This window comes from Accipiter gentilis, chromosome 3, assembly GCF_929443795.1.
Source record: "Accipiter gentilis chromosome 3, bAccGen1.1, whole genome shotgun sequence".
In the NCBI taxonomy this organism is placed as follows: Eukaryota; Metazoa; Chordata; class Aves; order Accipitriformes; family Accipitridae; genus Astur; species Astur gentilis.
The window spans coordinates 48325291-48344740 of NC_064882.1; the positions used below are offsets into that span (position 1 = coordinate 48325291).

Here is a 19450-nt window from a genome sequence, read left to right on the forward strand (position 1 = left end):
ATACAAACAACATAGCCACAGTATACAGATAAAAGAAAAAAAATCAACCTTTTAAAATTCCTCTATTTTTTTCTGTTCAGAATTATAATAGAAAGAAAAACTCCAAACAAACTGGTATTTCAGCCAGAGACTGAGCTCAAAATGAACTACATAGAATGACCGAGTTTACATAAAATTTCCTAGAACTGCAAACTGGAGGAAGTAAGCTGAACGGAGAGTCACAAAATGCTGCAACGAACTTAACTGTAACAAAGGATGTTTCATTGAAAGCCTTTCACATACCATGCTCTTATCTCAACAAAATTATTTCAGAACACTATGCTTTCCTTGTAAATTACACCTCCATTCGATGCACTTTCTCAGCATTGCATTTTCTTTCTCCTCATCTATACTGCCTTTGCAGAACTACCTTTTTGATGCTGCAGGAAGAACCACCTTCAGTTGTTTTCAATTCTTGACTATCCTTACTGGCTTAAAAACTGAGCACACTTGGAACAGACACTTGTTCAGTAGTTGTTTGATATGATTAACCAATTCCTGACACTAGGTAAGGAAGACTTCAGACCTATTAAAATGCCCATTTTCTTCAAAGCATACTTCTCATAAAGCAACATCAAAAGGAAAAGTTGTTTTTAAAAACAGAAGTTTGCTATGAAAAATGCCTAGGGGACAACTGGACAGATAAACCTCTTGAAATCAACTCAGTTTTCCTGAAATTGAAGGACGTTTCAATTTGGCAGTGTGTATCCACCCTTTACCTTGAGATCGGGTTGACCTCCTTGATGACCAATCATTACTGGAAGATCTCTGAGGTCGTGGACTAGTTCTCAGTAGATTTCTCGATCGCTGCGGTGACCTTGACCTGTGTCTGGGGCTAAGTCGTCGCATCTGCCGCGGGCTTCGACTTCTTGGCCTTGTTGGCCTGAAGCGGCCAGGGCTCCTGGATCTCGATCGTGATCGGCGAAGAGCATAGCTAGAGCCTGTGACCCTCGAACGTCTAGGACTGGGACTGGCAGAGTTGGAACGACGCTTTGGGGTCTGGTTTTCTTTTCTGTCACCAGCATTTCTAAAAGAATAAAGGCATATAATGAGTTTTGACAAGGTGGAAAAGAATAGTTAACCCAAGTCTGCTGAAACAGACTTTCTGCAAAAAAGAACCAAAACTGACAAAGTTTAGAGCCTAATTTGTTCAAACATACTTTACATACTGGTAACACATTTGCTGTATGAATTCAGGATAAACAGACAGAACTGAAAAGAAGCCAGTAGGAGAGAATAACCTGCATGGAACAAGACAAAGCTGCAAAGAGAACTCTGAAGTTACAAGCTACAGTGCTATGAAAAAATAATAGGAAGAAGAAAAGGATACATGAAAGACTAATGATTTAGGATACTTTCCTTGCTTCTTCCAAATTTAGTTTGGAAGTAAGCAAACTTGAGACATTATGTCTGAAAGATTGGCTGAGACTGAAAGAAAGATTTGAGAGGACTACATAAATATACATCCACTGCTTACTTATGCTACCCAGAGATGTCACATTGTTGAAGAGCACAGAAAGAAATAATGGAGAAGAGATCCATGAGAGCAATAGTCCCTCTTAGAGACACAGAAAGTAGTCAGGCATAGGAAAACCCTGACAGGACAGATCACAGGAGTAAAAGGGAAAACCTGGAAAATGCATAGAGTATATGCTTGAATGTCTTAACAAACCAGTGCAATTTATAAAAAGCAGAGACTGTGAAGCGATTTACCAGAGTGGTAACAGTACATAGCAAGCTCATCGACCTTGCCCCGAGACTGCACCCAGCACATCTGTGATCACCAAGAGCCTACAGCTGTATTCTAACTCTCCCAGCTGGAGACATGCTGTCATCAGCAAGGATTTAAGAAAGCACCACCCTAAAAAACAGCTCTTGCCCCACCTGCAAGCACAGAAGATCTCTCATCCACAAAAAGTGCTATTAAACACTTCTCCAATTTATATAAGGTCCTCCAGCTAAGACCAGTTTCCTTTGCCTTAGTTGTATATAACATCAGCAACACTGGACAGCAATTTTAGTTTGAGGTTTTAAAATACAATTATTCTCCTCACAGAAGTTTATTTGCTTTATTTCTCTCTTTAAGGTTTTATTTCTCCTTGTTTATAACATGGAGAGACCTCAGATGCACTCTGCAAATTAACCTGACCTACATATTCAGCTTTGTAACACTTCCCTCCCCCCCCCCCCCCCCCCAAAAAAAAAAACCTGAATAGTTAGCTTCCCAGGAAGTATGTCTAACTAATTAATGCAAAGTCACAGGAAAATCCAGCAAAAATTAAAGTCCTATTATTCCTATTTGTATGCAAGTCAAAATACTTACAAATATTGAACCAGTAAAATAATCCAATCTTGCTGAGATTCAAGTAGAATTAGTCCACAGGGTGTGTTTTTACAAAAAATTAAGAGTAAACAGCATAATTTTAAAGGACAGAAGAGACATGAGTTCATGAATTCCAGAGTTTTTTCAACTTGTGATCCCGTAGCTCCCCAAGGGATCTATGGACTGAAGAGTCTGTGAAATAAGAGCTAACACTAGCACGCCTATTGTCAAACAGGTTCAAGTTGCAAACAAGAGTGGCTTAACTGGAAAAAAGATTAAGTCTAAAAGTCAGAAATCACTTGCGCAGTTTAATCAGTGACCTAACACTGGTCAGTGTCGCTTGATTAATACTGTATCACGTCCAATAACTTATGACTAACTGAAGCACAGTTAGAACAAAGGTTCAAGATGAGGCTGCTGACAGTATCAGTCGTCAGACAGTTCTACAGAGTTTACTCTCCCCCTTGTGAAAGAATTTTAGATACTATGCCACTTATATTATTAAACAAACTTAGGACAAAACCCACAAAAGCACCCCACACAATTTTATAACGAAAATATGACACCACTAACAGAGCTTGCCACTGAGCAAAACAAGAAAATTAATTGCATTAATAACCACATGTTTATAATAGCAATAAATTAAAAACAACCTGTAAACAAAAAGCAGTTACCTCTTTGAGGAATGAGACTCAGGGTTCCAGTCGGGGTATCTGTTAAATGTTAAAAATACAGCCGTCAGTGAACAAGCTAAATTTGCCATCTGAGCACAATTTTTGCTTACGTGCAGTAGCTTTTACAGATAAATGTTCCTGTTCAGGACTCCAGAAGCACCAAGTGTCAGTTCATCTTTTACCCTAATGGTCTAAAGCCAATTTAGAATAGCATTCAGATACCAACAATCCTCATTAAGGAAATGTGACACACTTTCACACGACAGGCATGCACAGAAAACACTTTTTACACTAAGTGAACTTTTTAAACAGATTCCTTACTGTTGACGTAACTGGCGGCAGCTTTCAATGTGAGAAGGAGTGTTCTGATGCAGAATCCAGTCCTAATTGGAGAAAAGACATCCAGAGAAGTTTGATTAGCGAGTAAAATGTTAGCATTTGGCCACAATTTCTAGTTACATGTTGTCATATTTTACCTTCCCATCAAATTTTGCCTAACAAATGATCTTACGTAAAGGTCAAATTTCTCACTTAAAATTATTACTCTTTATGCAAAAGACTAAAATACTTTTTGATTATCAAACGCTGTTAAAGAACACAGAGAAATCTAAGTGGAAGTTGAACAAAATGCATTGTAAAAAATGAATCTGTTACTTCCAGCAACACACTGGGTTGTTGTCACCACGCTTCTAATGCAAAATGTCGATCCAATAGCTGGCTATGTTAAAAGAAAGAAAACTATTAGCAGTCTTCACAGATTGTCAGACTGATGAACACATATACAGTAAATTAAGCTAAATAAATCGGAGAACCCGACACAACATGGTATCTTTAAGCCACATATTGTTTCTACAGAGGCATGACTTTTGATGCCTTAAGCTCAAGTATGTTCACTCCTAATAATGTTACACCTAAAGGTCAGTCAAAAAGTCTGATGACATTTTTCACACACAAACATTGATTTTTTTTTTTTTATATATATATATTAAAAAAACCCTTAACCAATGTTTTACCTAGGAATAACTGATGGGTTAAGCATGAGACAAATCCAGAAGTACAATGCAAGCTCTCAATCTTGAAAATTACTTAAGCACAGGTGTAACTGTAAACACAGAATCAGTCCCGAGCAGGGTAAACTATGCCTGGAGACTTTATTCTAGTATTATTATTATGAAAGTAAACTGACCTGCTAGTGAAAATAACTGCTGTAGTCAGTTTGCTATTGAGAAGAAATATTACATGGGCTGAAGCTATAAGGTATCATATGTCATCAACGATCATTATTAAGCATCCTTAAAAAAAACAACTTCTAGTTGGTTTAGTATTTTAAAATAGATAATAATGGCTGAATAATGCAACTCACAGGCAAGGGTTCATAAAATAATTTGCAGTTGTGAAATTACATATCACTTTTCCTAAGCGCATGCTGGTTTATAACACAAAAGATTATAAAATGCATAGTTGGCAGTATCAAACCCTCTTGTTTATTGACAAAAATGCTGAACACGCTGGTTAAAAGAAAAGTTCGTGATGGTTTACTCAAACCCTATGAGGTGGAAGAATTAATGTGACCAGGGCACAGTTAGTTTTGTGCATTCTGGCAGCCCAGAGAACGTGGTGAAAACAGCTGTTCCTTGCACTTACACTATCAGCCTATCAACACTAAAATGTGCTACAAGACAGCTACCCGAACTATTTATACTCCACATAAAAACCCATGGGTTTTAAAGAAATTAAAATACATTTTAAGCACAAGACTTGTTATAATTTCCTGAAGAAACAGATATACTGGTTAACCAATCTCAGAGAGGCACGGAAAGATTTTACTAGCTGTGTTCATAAAAATATTCTAACTGTTCAACTAAAGTCAGAAAAATATTACTCAAGACCCCTCTGCATTAGTCTCACTGGATGAACCAAAGCATATTAAGAGTGGAAGAGCAGACTGATAAAACAACTTGCAGCTGTAGAACTGCATGCATAGTAAATACACAGCATGCACACAAGAGCAAGCAATTCACGGTTATACACTTTTTTTCCTAATAACATGCCATTACTATGCAATCCCATTCTTAAGAATGCAATTTTTCTGGAGTCTTAGACAGGAAAAATAAAAGCTATTCAAGGGCTAAAACAAATTAGCTTGTGAAAATGAAAGGAAATTGGGCTTCAAGTATCCCACTTCGTGGTCCCAAACGAAGAAAGTGCACACAGCGTCTGCAAGGGCCGAGGGAGGCCATTTTGCTTCCAAGTGACTTTAGCTACACGTCCAACAAGCATTAACGAGACTGGCAGGCCTACAAAGAGATATTCTCCTCCCTAACAAACACAACGTTCTTCTCTTCTTCAAGTCTTCATTATGCCAATGCCCTCTTGCATTTCATAGAATTACAGGAGTCTCAATTTATGTATATTCCTCCTCTTTGATTAATTCCTTGCCCTTCTCCGTCTTCAGAAATATTCCACTCCCTCTGGCAAGCCTGACCCCAGAGACGGATCCTTCCCCACAAAGGACAGGATCCCTTCCCAGCACAAGCACTCCATCACATCCTGCTACAACTAAGAACTTGCAGCCAGTTTCTTAGAGCAGCAGCACTGCTGCTGCACTACCCAACATCCAATTTATCAAATTCTGTGCCACTGGTAAATCTCCTCTTACTTGTGGATCACCACCAAAAAGGTCCTGAAGCAGAAGCTGGCAGAGCGTAGTGTCTCCAGTCTCCAAACTCACATCTTCTGCCAACAGTAAGATAGTAATACACAGGGATAGTACCTGCACTTGCTTGTGCTAGTTTCACAGCAAGGTATTCTGTAGAAAAACTAGGAATAAAATGGAGTACACCCCATTTTGTCCCCTTACTTCAGCAAAGGAATCGTAAGTGCAATGAGTCTCCATGATTTCCAACAATTCAAAGCCCAAGAAGAAATCACCCTCACTTTAAATCTATTTAAGCTAGCAAACAAAAATTGTAATATGCGGTAAATACGATCCCTCATGCTGGCAATATTGCAAATCTACTTTGTTCCAAAAGTGACATGTGTTTGAAGGCAGAGAAATCACGCTTTATTATTCCAATACATGCACCGTTTCAAGTTGAAAATGAAGCTGCTCTGTGAAGCATTCGTAAAATGTTTCAATACGTTGGGGGTTTTGTAAATGTATTTGAAAGAAGACAACAGTTGAGGGGGGATTCCATCTAACCAAGGGCAAAAATGGGCACACTTCCATGAAAAAATGTTGCAGGACACAAACGTGCAAATTTTTGCGAACACCTAGATCAGCAAGTCACCTTAGCATCAATTAATTTTCCAAATTAATGTTTTAAAGCTCAAAAAGCCCACCTTTCTTGAGTATACCTTTTCTTATAACACAGTATTGTGTACAGCCATCTCCGACAACGCCACAAAAACCTTCCTAACACAAGATAAAAACAAGGACAAATCTTGCACATTTCTGATGCCGCTCCAGTAACAACTAACTTTCAAGTCCATGGTAATCCTAATTTAGCACAAACCCACAGTATTTTAGAAAGCTAAATAGTCTGTTAGAGAGCTGATACCTGACTGAAGGACCACAGATAGCCAAGTATGAAGTTGCACCGTTGATTCAAGAGGCAGGACTTCTCCCAGTTCACCTCTGAACAAGTATCTCAGCAAGACCCAACTGAGGTGGCTGGAGGCATCATCAAATAGTTGAGGATCCCACCACCTATTGCTAAAGATCCAGTGAACAGTTTTGATAGGAAAAGAAATGCTGAACAGTCTTTCCAAAGTCTATTGCATGAAACAGCTGAAGTATTCTTCACATTCAGCCCTGGACTCTAGGCAGCTATCATGCAGCTGCTGACCTGCCATGTATCACTGCACATGAGGATTATCCATATGACTTACAGAAAAGTTTCAAAGCTTAAAAAAATATTTTTTTCATGGACAGATCTACAATAGCTATGCCATGCAGATGGAAGATATTTTAACTCTTGAATTCTGAACAGTGTATTAGCAAAAAAACCACCTTCAAATATATATAAATAGTTGTGTAGAAGAGGTGTTCAGGATTCTTTTCAGATTACAGAAAAACTAGAAGATACATTTACTTGCTTAGCTGTATGACAAAACAGAACTATATTTTTGGTATATTGCAGACATCTCAAGGCCATCTTCAGCTTTGATGTCATCAGACCTCATTAATTAAGCAAGTTAGATACTTAAGAAGAGAGATCTATGGGGAGAACTGATCAGATGCTTAAGGGAACAGCAGAAGCATTTCTCACTCCAAGCCAAAACTCAGCAAAGGTTTCACTGTGTTTATGGGACAGCCAAGTTGAAAGAACAAGAGGGATACGGTTCAGATGATACAAATACAAAGTTTTAGCCACTAACAGCAACTGTAGCTTCAAAGGCAGACTGACTCTCCAGGAGCAGGAGTTGGGTCTCACATCCAGCCATAATCTTGCCATTTTAATAAACTAATGCCAGATAACACACTTGAATTCTCTTCCAATAGGCAATGCAGATTCTGCTTCAACACAATGAATCCTAGATGACTTTCTACTTCAGTACAAGACTGGATTAAAAAAATCTATGAAAAAGACAGCTCCCCACCATGAATAATCTGAACTTGGAATCCATCATTTTAACATTATTGAAACTTTGTTTTTCAGATATCCAGTATCTTCAGAAGCATTGGATAAAGAGAAGGTTTTCCTCATTCAGTCTCTTTCATCATCTTCTTCCATTCTTGTTTCACGTTATCTGCTTTGCTTGCCTACTTTCTTTCCAATTTGCCACATTACAAAGACATCTCTTTGTAACACAGCATTCTTAAACTGCTTGTTACAACTTGGTACTACGCACCAGAAATCATCATGTCTAATCACGTTGACCTAAAAACAGCTCTGAAGATCGAGTTAATCTTACAGGCGTGCTAGGGAGACAAAGGTCCATCTAGCTTACCTAGCACCTCTTCTGCCGTGGCGTGCAAGAGGGTGGCTAGGGAGGTAAATAACAAAACAGAGCTTCCTCCCCAAAATACACCTCCTGCCATCTGCTCATCAAGGACTTCTTGAGCCATCGGACGGTCTTTCCCACAGCCTCTGAAGGATCTTCTTCCGTGAACTTGTTCAGTTATTTTTCAACTAAGATTTCACAACGTTGTGGCAATCAATCTATGCTCTGTATGAAACACCCATTCCCTGGTGCAAGTCATACCACACGTGACTATCCATTTCTACTATACCATTTCCCCAAAACTTCTCTTTGAGTTTGAAGGTGCGGTTTCATATGCTTCCTCTGTAACACTCAGCACAACTTTAAAGACAAAAAACTGAATGCCTAGGTCATCTTTAACCATGCAACTGAGACAAAGAAAACAACGTTATTTGTAAAACCAAACTGTAAAACTGAAAGGAATTCTTCATTCTTTAGAATTCACAAATACACAAGACTAACATTTCTTGAACAAACTTTTATTTTTTGCAGTAAGGAAAAAAACCTGACTCTTCCGGTTATTTTGCAACACTGTTGTCTAAACATGGCTTGCCCCATGAGATCTCAAAATAGTCTGAGCTGCCCATGCAGCAGCAGGTGTACATAAAGAAAAAAAAACACTATACAAAATAAAGTTAATATATGCCAGAGCTAGAAGCAGCCATGACAGGGAGAAAAGGTTGTGTAGCTGCAGTAGGATCAGGATGTCTGGAGAACACAAGCTACACTGTAGTGCCATTAGGACAAGTTACAACCTTTAATCTCCCCAGAAAACTTCATAGCTAATTTGTCAAGAAGTATTTTTAGTAATAACATTTGCTTCGTTTTAGAAAGCACCAGTAAGCAGGCTACTGAATAATTCACATTTAAACAGATTACACTTTTCCAAAATGCTTCATCCATTTATTAACACAAACCAAAATTTGTTGCCCTGTTCAATTTTACACATTTTTATTTTAAATCAGACTTCCCTTTAAGTTTTCAAGTCTGCCCAAACAGCTGCACCTCTCCCTGGCCTTCAGTGCTTCCAGTGTAAAAGTACTTGAAAATTTATTTTTACTCTGAAGCCCCTAATGCAGCTGTCACCATCTTCACTATTCATTCAGCTTTTTTAATACACAGCACAAATAATGCCTAGCAATCTTGCATGATTCTGCCAAACTGCAAAAAAGCACTCCCCCACGGCTTTCCACACATTTGTTGAGGACTATTTAAAATTTAAACACATGAAACTAATAACAAATTATTCAATTTTTTAAATTACGTTCACCTGTGGTTTTGACATATTAAGCCTAGGTCTTTCAAGAAAAATCCACAGCTTTCAGAATGCTTTTCTGTCTCTCAGTATTCCCCAGTTCCTTCCTTTTCTTCCTTCAAGAGCTGAAACTGTTATTTGCTCCATAGCTGAAAGCTCAGTCAGATGAAAGAAAGCATTTTGTGTGTCCCTCAGAGCTAGTCTTCAGTCTCTGGAACAGTCAATGTCACACAGACCACGTTTGAAAGATTAAATTTTCACAGATAAATAGGCTGCTTTGTTTTAATGCAGACTTTGCAGGGCTGAATACATGAACATCTCATCTACCCTACTGAGATTCAGCACACAATTTTTGCACACATTTTAGTCACCCAGATTACATTAGTATTTTACTCCACTGGTAAAGGCTTTGTTTTGTCATTTGAAACCCACTGCAGAAGACATAAATAATTTTTAATATTAAAAAAATATTTTAAAAAATCAATGTGCATGGCAACTTTGAAATGCAATTTGGAACAGAACACGCTGTGCAGCAGTTACAATAATTTACTAGCACAGTTTCTAGTATTTTGAAATTTGCATGTAGGCATTCAAACTGGCGAACAGCATCACAATTCATTTAATGCGCAGTAAAAAATTAGTTCATAAACAGTGCAGCAGGTAAGATGCCGAGTACAAGTTTATGCAATAATCTTTGAAAGACACTCACCTTCATATGAGTGCATTCAATGTTACACAGAGAACACATATGTGGAAATATTCTTGGAGATGTAGCATAGTAGTCATTCATCATTGACGGAGTGGGCAATCTTTTTATCTTCTGGGCATCAGACTGCGGAAACACTGGAAGCCATGATGCTTTCACAATACCAAAAGGAGATTTAATTGGCCCCTCAGCCTGTGTCTGGAAGGTCTTCTGTCCTGCTCCCGAGCTGCTCTGGGCATTAGACGGGCTCGTCCCAGATTCATGCTGAGCTCTTTCATGCCGGCTTATAGCTGCAAGAAGTCCAGCTGAAAAGGGTGGGTGGGTCATTGGCGGCATCACATGCTGGGTGATAGACTGCTGGACAAGAGGTGGCATGACAGGTGGCATTATGGGCTGTGCCAAGGGTGGCATTATAGGTGGCATCATAAGTGGCAGGACAGGCGGTATTGCAGGCTGTATTGCAGGCTGGGATACAGGTTTCACCACAGGGAGTCCAGTGGGTGTTACACACAATCCGGACACCTTTCCCGTAGTCTCAGCTGGAAAAAACGATTGAGTATTTGAGGAATCATTCTGGAACCCCGTCGGTTTTATTGTATCTTCAACTGGAAACACTGGATTACACGTCACACTAGATGGCGGGACACTCATTGAGACATTCTGCTCTCGTTGGAAGTCTTCCCTGTTCTCTCCACTCGATGCTTCAGGATTATAGACACGTGCTTTGAGAGGATCTTCAGTCAGCACTTCAGGATTATAAGCATGCACTTCAAGAGGATCTTCAGTGTAACCGTATTTGCTTGCATGCCCATAATCAATCACTTTACTCTTGACTGCTGCACCACTCGTACCACCAATGGTTTCTTCTCCTCGGCTCTGAGTATGTAAACCAGACAGAGATTGACCCATCTTACGAATCCGTATCTCTCTCAAGATTAGCGGCATGTTTTCAGGCGTTAACTGATCATCTGGATAGCGACTGAGTTCCTCCAAATCTTCATTAGACAGCCCAAAACTCGCTAAGATACTGGAAGCGCTTTCTGGTGTGTAGCGGTTCTGGGCATTTGAATTCTGCTCTGAGATCTGTGCCGAAGCAGATGGCTTTTGACCAGTTGTCCCAGCTGTGCACGGGCTACTATCCCAGTGACTTGTGCGAGGCTCTCCCTTCTGTTCCTGGTGTAGGTTTGTCTTCTCTTTTACCTTCCTCGGATCAGGCCTGTGCAGAGTTACCCGAACGTTTATCCTCTGTGAACCCGTCCACTGAAACGTTTCCTGTCCTGAAAATCTTTGTGACATTCCTTGAGGTGTTCCAGGTGCAGGCTTTCTCTGAAGACCTGCTGCACCTCCTCCCCTAAAGGATCCTGGAGGCTTTGTGCCAGATGGGTTAGGTCCTCTCGGCCTCTGAGGTAAAGTTCCTCTAGGGCTAAACATTGTGCTTTTCAGAAATGCCTGATTTAACCAAGCATAAGGAGGTGCAGAACTGCTGGTAGCAACTGAGGTCAATTGCTGAAGAGCCAACTGTGTCTTAATTTGTGCAAGCTGTAAAGGAGGAGGGCCCAACAGAAGTGGGCTTGCAATGCCAAGGTTCAAGGAATTCACAAGTGGTGCGAAACTTTCCAAGAATAACACAAAGCTGAAAGTTAAAAGACAAGTATTAGATTATTTTATCTTTTCACCTACTTTACGCAGTGGATTCTATAACCAGTGAGAAAAACAACTGAAGTCACAAAACAGTATTTTAGTGACAGTTTAAGTGGTACTTTTGAATTCAGACTTTTGTTGCACAAAAGTATTTTCTTTCACTGCATAAAATCTTAATATGCAGTGAAGAGATAACAGATAACTAAGTAAATGAGCTTTACTCAAAAGTTCAATGTCACAGATAACATACCTAGTGATGACACTCTTTGAACAGCATTTTCTAAAATGTGGTATTTCAGTTCTTAATGACAACATAGTTTGGATTTATTTACAATTAGAGCTATTTTATGAGCAGTAAGACAAAGTATTAAAACCCTCCCCAAATGTTCATGAGGCATGAATTGTAAGTGAAACCATTATGTAGAGAATTCAAAACAGATACAACTTGGATGTCAAGTCACTGTGGAATTGATCTGAAGGCAGCAGAACAGTTTTCAGGAGGGACACTCCCATGACCACTCTCATGGGTAAACTACTATACCCTTGAAGTATTCAAAGGGTGTGACAACATTTGAATTCTGTGGCTAGAAAGTTTCCATTTCCCAGATGTTAAAGGCAAGACCTTATATTGAAACAACTTTAACCAGAACATGTAAAATCATACAGAAACTGAAACCATCTACATACAAGCATATAAAAAAAAGCACAACGGCAGTGAAAACTGCCATCTTTTATTTCAGCTGAAACCACTGAGAACTCAATCCTATAAGGTAGTAAAACAATGTAGAAATACAGGTAGAATAAGAAAAAGTGATGCTCACCCTAACGAAAAATGAAATACCAGTGTTCTGGAAATGCATTCTTGTAGCATACTCAAAGCAAGGTGCCTCATCTGCCCAGTTCTGCCTGCACTCCAAAAATGCAGAATCAGCACAGTCACAAGGATCCCAAGAAGTCCTCACTGCACTCCCTCATCAATCTGCTGTCTCCCGAAACTGGATAACCTGCTGTTTTCATTCTTCTTGTAGCAATACGTTAGGTTTGAATGTGTTTTACTAGCAGATTTTCACTAAGCGTAACTATAATAGGGCTTGCAGACATTCCTAGTTGTTTCTGAACTTGCATGCTGTATTTCTGCAGTGTTGAGTTCTTGTCTCACCAACACTAACTCCATCACAGGTTTTGTTTTCAAATCTCCAAACAAAAGTTTTTCAAGTAAATGGAGGTGCCTCTCTCATGTTTGTCATCTCTAAGGACTGAAGTTCTGAAGCTTGAGAACCGCAACTCCAAAAATAAAAATTACACGCAGCTACAGTTTGAGAGAGGTGAACCATGTACAATCTGCAGGAGAGTCAGATTTTACAGCTGAATTCCTGTAACTTGTTACTATCTGTATGTTAAACATTCTTTTTTAAGTTCTATTAGCAATTATTTGATTTTAATTAAGTACAAACTGAAGTCAGGCCAAGGAGAAACAGTAGCTACAGAAGCATTAATCGTATCTCTTCTCCATTACAAAAACATAGGAAGCAATAATAAAGGAAAGATTCCCACCAGACAACAATCCCGGAACTCTGGCCTTTCATCCAAGACTCCTTACCCAGTATCCCTCCTCCCTCAACAAATTAAATCATGTTTAAACAGTAACTGCACGTCAGGCCAAATTTGTTCAAGACAGTTTCAAAATAGACTGATAAGCAAACATCCACAAAGTAATCTCTTGCCTTTCAGTTTTGCTGTTCTCTGGAACTCTCATTACTGGAGGGCAAAAAAACCTCTCAGCACGTTAATTTGGAAAGTAGCTGGAGAGAGAACAGTATCAATCAAAGCCACCCATAACAAGCACGAATACTTAAGTAGAGCACATTTTAAAAATAAGCATGCTGGTTTGCAAACTGCGCCTTAATTCAGTGGATTAGGACTCTCCCAGGGGATCTGTTCAGGAGTGTGGTAGTTTCAGCTGGGATAGAGTTAATTTTTTTCACAGTAGCTGGTACAGTGTTGTGTTTTGGATTTAGGATGAGAATAATGTTGATAATGTGGCTGTTTTAGTTGTTGCTGAGCAGTGCTCACACAGAGTCAAAGCCTTTTCTGCTCCTTACCCCATCAGCAAGGAGGCTGGGGGGGGGCACAAGTTGGGGGGGGGACACAGCTGGCACAGCTGACCCAAACTGACCCAAGGGATATCCCAGACCATAGGATGTCATGCTCAGCATAGAAAGCTGGGGGAAGAAAGAAGGGAGTGGACATTCGGAGTGGTGGTGTTTGTCTTCCCAAGTCACCGTTATGCGTGATAGAGCCATTTTCCTGGAGATAGCTGAAAACCTGCCTGCCGGTGGGAAGCAGGGAATGAATTTCTTGTTTTGCTTTACCTATTAAACTGTCTTTATCTCAGCCCATGAGTTTTCTCACTTTTACTCTTCTGATTCTCTCCCCATCCCGCTGGAGGGGAGTGAGAGCGCGGCTGTGTAGGGCTTAGTCGCCAGCTAGGGCTAAACCACAACAGTTTTAGCAACAGTACTCCAAAACAAGAAAAAAAATATCTTCCATTTTGGATACTAAAAACATAAAATCAGCCTTACTGAAGTAGAACAGAGGTCCAATATCCTGTGTTCAACAGTAACCAATACCTGATGCTACAGACCATGCTACAAGTTAATGTACTTTCTCCTAAATCCAAAGTTTGTAACGTCATTTTACCCAAGATGTTAATTAAGCAAAATAGAGACTTTTCTCAGAATAGACAAACAAAATGCTGCAATCTATTCAGGACATGGTAATACTGGGCCTGCTAACTTATGCCCCAAAAATGTTAAAAAACAAACAGCCTCATAAGTAGATGCTCCTTAACAAACAGGACCACAAAAGCCACTTTCTCAGCCACTGCGGTGTTGGAATACACACATCAAATACAGTCTCTTCAGGTAAGCAGAAGAGTCATGGCACTAGCATTTAAAACCACCTTCCTGGGACAGGAAAATAAGAGAACAGATACTAAGAATTTATCTCTCAAACTAGAACTGTTAGGTTCCCCATCAATATTAATAATTGAAGAAATACAAAAGACAGTTTTGTGATTTCTGTGATCAAAAGGCTAGTTCATGAAAGAATTCAAAACAGAAGTACAAAATAACATTAAAGCAAGGTATTAAGTGTCATCCATATTTGTGCTGTACAGCCCTTAATGACTCAAACCCATCTGCAGTGAAACATTGAGGACTCTACTCAGACCCACAAAAATGCAAATATATTTGAGCACATCTAAGACATTAGTTTCCTCATCACCTGGCCCTATCTACATCTGAAGTTGAAGGAAGTAGAGGCCAAACAGTTAAACTGCGTTCCTCCCCTGTGGAAGTCGTATGCTCAAATCCTCTTCCCACATCCAGTCAAGTGTTGTACAACAAAAAGGGTGCAATGAAGCCTTAATCAGCTGAGCCTCATGACTGACCTTTTCAAAAGAAATGCTGGAAATGACAGTTGAAAGATAAAGTGATGCCAAGACTAAGGAAACAATGGTCTGGACTTTTAAGGCTAGACTCTCACCTTCCTCTTCAGAAGAAGCTTTGTTTGGGGTGTGTCTGTGATCCTCTAGACTGCTTTTTCTGGTGCAGTGACATCCTGACTAGTCTTATAGAAGTGACCAAGCACATTGCTGATGCTTCATCATAAGTGAATGAAAAATAGGTGGAATTCCTCAAAGACCATTATCCTCACCTGACTCCTGGAAAAGGTAGTCCCTGTAGTGCACATAAAAAATATGTTAGGGAAGACGATCTGGGTTACCCCTGCCTCAGGCAAAGGTAAACCTATTCAAGGGATTGCTTTTGTTCAAGGACCTGGGTGCTCTTGGTGGATGATGCAGAAGGATGGGGAAGTCCAACGTGTGCCTCAAGGGGGTTTGATTTTAGGTGAGACTAGCCAAGGAATTGAATTGTATGATGTTAATTGCTATATAACCCTGCCACTGTATGTCATCATTACTATAATTGTTATATGCTCTATCAATGGTATTACAGTAAGAATCACTTAGATCAAGCAAGAATGAATTTTGATAAAATTGAGCAAAGTGCAGTAGTGATGGAACCAAACTGACTTCAGCATGCAACAATCCAACATTGCACACCATCCTCCTGCTGCGCTCAATGTCACCTGCCCGCCGCACCACACCAAAGCCCAACCCTGATCTGCCAGCGACCAAGTGGACTTTGCACCATCCCTCCTGCCCACAAAGACTGGTATGACAGATGGAGCCCAAAGTTGGGGAATAAATGAACTCAACAGACATTTTATAGAGATGGCCTGTAGACTAAGGGAATGATACCTCTCAACAGGAAGGGTAATGGTGATTAATTAGGATGTATTGGAAGGTACGGGACCTGAGCATGACGTAAACAGTATAGAATAAGGGGTGGATACTGTCCTGATCTCAGCTGGGATAGAGTTAATATTCTTTCTAGTAGCTGGTATAGTGTTATGTTCTGGATTTAGTATGAGAAGAATGTTGATAGCAAGAACTGCAAATATCAGTGTGTTAAGTAGTGTTTAGACTAAGTCAAGGATTTTTCAGCTTCTCACACCCAGCCAGCAAGAAGGCTGGAGGGGCACAAGAAGCTGGGAGGGGACACAGCCAGGGCAGCTGACCCAAACTGGCCAAAGAAGTATTCCATACCATGTGATGTCACGCCCAGTATATAAACTGGCGGCAGTTGGCCTAGGCGGGTGGATCACTGCTCAGGAACTAACTGGGCATCGGTCAGTGACTGGTGAGCAATTGCACTGTGCATCACTTGTTTTGTATATTCCAATTCTATTATTATTATTGTTATTTTCTTCCTTTCTGTTCTACTAAGCTGTTCTCACCTCAACCCACAATTTTTGCAGGGTTTTTTCCCCGATTCTCCCCCCCATCCCACTGGCTGAGGTGGAGTGAGTAAGCAGCTGCATGGTGCTGAGCTGCTGGCTGGGTTAAACCACAACATCCTCTCTCCCTCTACCCCTCCTCCCTCCCCAGAGGTCCAGCTGCCTGTGTTTCAAGGATCCAAGGTCCACTTCTGGTGCAGCCCAGCTGCATAACCTTGGCCAGGCTGCTGAGAAAACTGTTAGAGCTGTAGGAAAGGCTTCTGATGAAATCTGTAGAGAGAGAGTAAAAAAAGGCAAAGGGGAGGAGGGGGGATTACAGGCAGAGAGAGACAGGTGCCATTTGCAACTCAAGAATTCAATATGAAAAACACCAACTGAGAATAGTAAAAAAAAATCCTAAAGGGAAAAAAAAAAAAACAGGGAGGCAGTGTTGACAGATGGATGACATCAGTGAATGACAGCAACCTAACAACACTGAGGAGCCATTTCACGGAGCAGCAAGGTCTTCTCTTCCCAATGCCCATCTGGTCAGCAAACATCCTTTGGCTGTCCTACTGCAGGCTGCAAGCATGCTAATGCTTAGACTAGCAGTCTGCTAAATCCCACCAGCCTCAGTGGATGTTTAGCAATAAATAATTGTTTTGCATTTTTGAACTCTCTGTAGCTGGCTTGCAGAGTCTTTGTGCAAGGCTAAAGCCACCTAACCAAAGCGGACAATTCGCTAAACCAATCTGGAGGCAAGCCAACAAATATACGTAGAAAACTCCTCTCTCTTACAGTTACAGGAAGTGACTGTCAAAAGCAGTGGGTACTAGCAGATCTGAAGCAAATACAAGAAGTCCTGCAAGCGGAAAAAGGGAAATGCAGCACTGACCAGCAATAACGCTGAGTTCAAGCTTTTTATGTTGAAGGTGAAAAAAATGGTACCTACATCACAAAGCTGTACCATTTCAGCGGTCAGCGGTCTATCAACAACAGAAACACCTTTAAGTCAGCAGTGCAGTACAAAAATCAATCAAAAAGACAGCAATGGCAAGCCCAGGAACCCCAGAAGGCTCACACTGTTTGCACTGACAGCGATGTGACTTTAAACATGCAGAGGGCTGACCCCAGCCAGCAGCCAAGCACCCACCCAGCCACTCACTCACACCGCCCCTCCTCAGCGGGACAGGGAAAGGAAAAGTGATAAAACTCATGGGATGAGATAAGAGATGGTATGAAATGGGGGGAGCCAAGCAAAGGCTATCCCTCACAACCTCCCGCAGGCAGACCAGGCAACAGCCACCTTTGAAGCCAAAAGCCTCCTCTTTCTTCCTCCACCCCATTTATAGTGCTGAGCCTAACATTACATGGTATGGAACATCTCTTTGGCCAGTTCAGGTTGGCTGTCCCAGCTGTGCCCACCCCAGCCTACACTCAGGAGTGCAGGGGGCAGAGCAGAAAAAAGCAGCAGGCTGGACACTGGGCAAGCACTGGTCAGCAGCAGCCAAAACACTGGTGTGTGACCAGCACTGGTTTAGTGAAGGGAGTTAACTCCATCCCAGCCAGAGCCCGTACAAAACAATACCTACTTCACGCAATCTGAACATGAAGCATACAGCATGCGTTAGCAGCAAGACACCAATAGAAGGAAAATAAACTAAAGCAAGCCATTACCAGAACACCTTCATCTCCTTCAAAGTCCAGCTCAGTAGGACATTAAGCATTAAATAAACTGCATCTAAGCCAGACTCCTCCATCACTACTGGTCCAACTACAGCAAAAGCAGCAGCATAAACTCCAGACCCCAAATATGAGAAATTAAAGTTTGATACAAGTCCAACTTCTTCCCTAGAAATACCAAATAAACTACACATGACAACAGCTTGAAAATCAAACCACATTATTTGTTCCCTGCTTTCCTTCAAACCTACAAAAACTTATTGAACAGACTACTGCCATTTGAAACAAATACGATTTTATTACGTGCATCCTATTACACACCTTATCAATATCCAACAAGCACCTCCAAAAAAGCAAAATCATCTAACAGAACAAATTCAAGAACAGGGCTGCAGAAATCTGAAGTGCTAATTTGTAATTAATTCCTGCCTCTATATTTCCCTCTTTGGTAAAATGGGGGGGAAGTGCTAGACCTGGAGCAGACCACTGTTACAAGGCAGTTAATCAAGATGTTTATCACTGCCTGGCTACAAAAGCTACTATTGAACGCTCACCCTCCTTGCAGTGACACTTGTTCTTGCTGCCCAGGCTGAATTCAGTGACAGAGAGTTAACTGCACCATTTCCTACCTTCAAAACTACACAGCCACCACAGGTCAGAGCACTCCAAAGCGACTGCCCCCAAGTTCTGCCCCACTGCTAACTCCAGAGAAAATCAGAATTGAGCTCTGAGTGTATATGAACTGATTACATAAACCTGATACACAAACTGAGCAACTGTGTGAACTAAATGAGCTAAACAAAGTTAATGTTGTCAAACATTAACACTGACAGAAACCATTAGGTAGCCATCTCAAATATAAAAGCACCTAGAAAAAAGTAACAGAAGCTGAAGTTTCGTAAATGTAAACAAAATACAATACGTGCTTATGTGGTGGGCTGACCTCAGCCAGCAGCCAAGCACTCGCGCAGCTGCTCACTCACTCCCCACCACCTCCCTACCCTAGCCGGACAGGGAGAGACTAGGAAAAGCAAAAGCTTTTAACCGCTGGGTTAAAATAAAGACAGTCTAACAGGTCTTTAGACCCCCCCCCCCCCATCCAAAGAGGGGGGAAACAACCACGAGCAGAGCAAAGCAAAGGCAATCACTAATCTCTTCCCACAGACAGACAGATGCTCAGCCAGGCTCAAAACCCACGACCTTGGAAGTCAAAAAACACCGTTTTCTTCTTCCTCTACTCCAGTTTTTATTGGCAAGCATGACGTTACACACTGTAGAACAGCTCTTTGGCCAGTTCAGGG

The 19450-nt window shown here is 40.8% G+C and overlaps 1 protein-coding gene across 4 annotated transcripts in view; it reads right to left on the minus strand.

Annotated features, from left to right (window-relative positions):
* Positions 1 to 19450, minus strand: part of ZNF638 (zinc finger protein 638) — a 65074-nt gene that overhangs the window by 30213 nt on the left and 15411 nt on the right. For 3 of the 4 annotated variants that reach the window (XM_049795757.1, XM_049795743.1, XM_049795736.1), the window contains exons 2-5: positions 9987 to 11616; positions 3358 to 3419; positions 3037 to 3075; positions 759 to 1066 (exon numbers count right to left, since the gene is read on the minus strand). In XM_049795757.1, the coding sequence (XP_049651714.1) occupies positions 759 to 1066; positions 3037 to 3075; positions 3358 to 3419; positions 9987 to 11616 (2039 nt within the window). Of the gene's footprint in view, positions 1 to 758; positions 1067 to 3036; positions 3076 to 3357; positions 3420 to 9986; positions 11617 to 12445; positions 13721 to 19450 lie in introns of those variants that run through there. The other variant, XM_049795749.1, reaches the window with a different exon arrangement.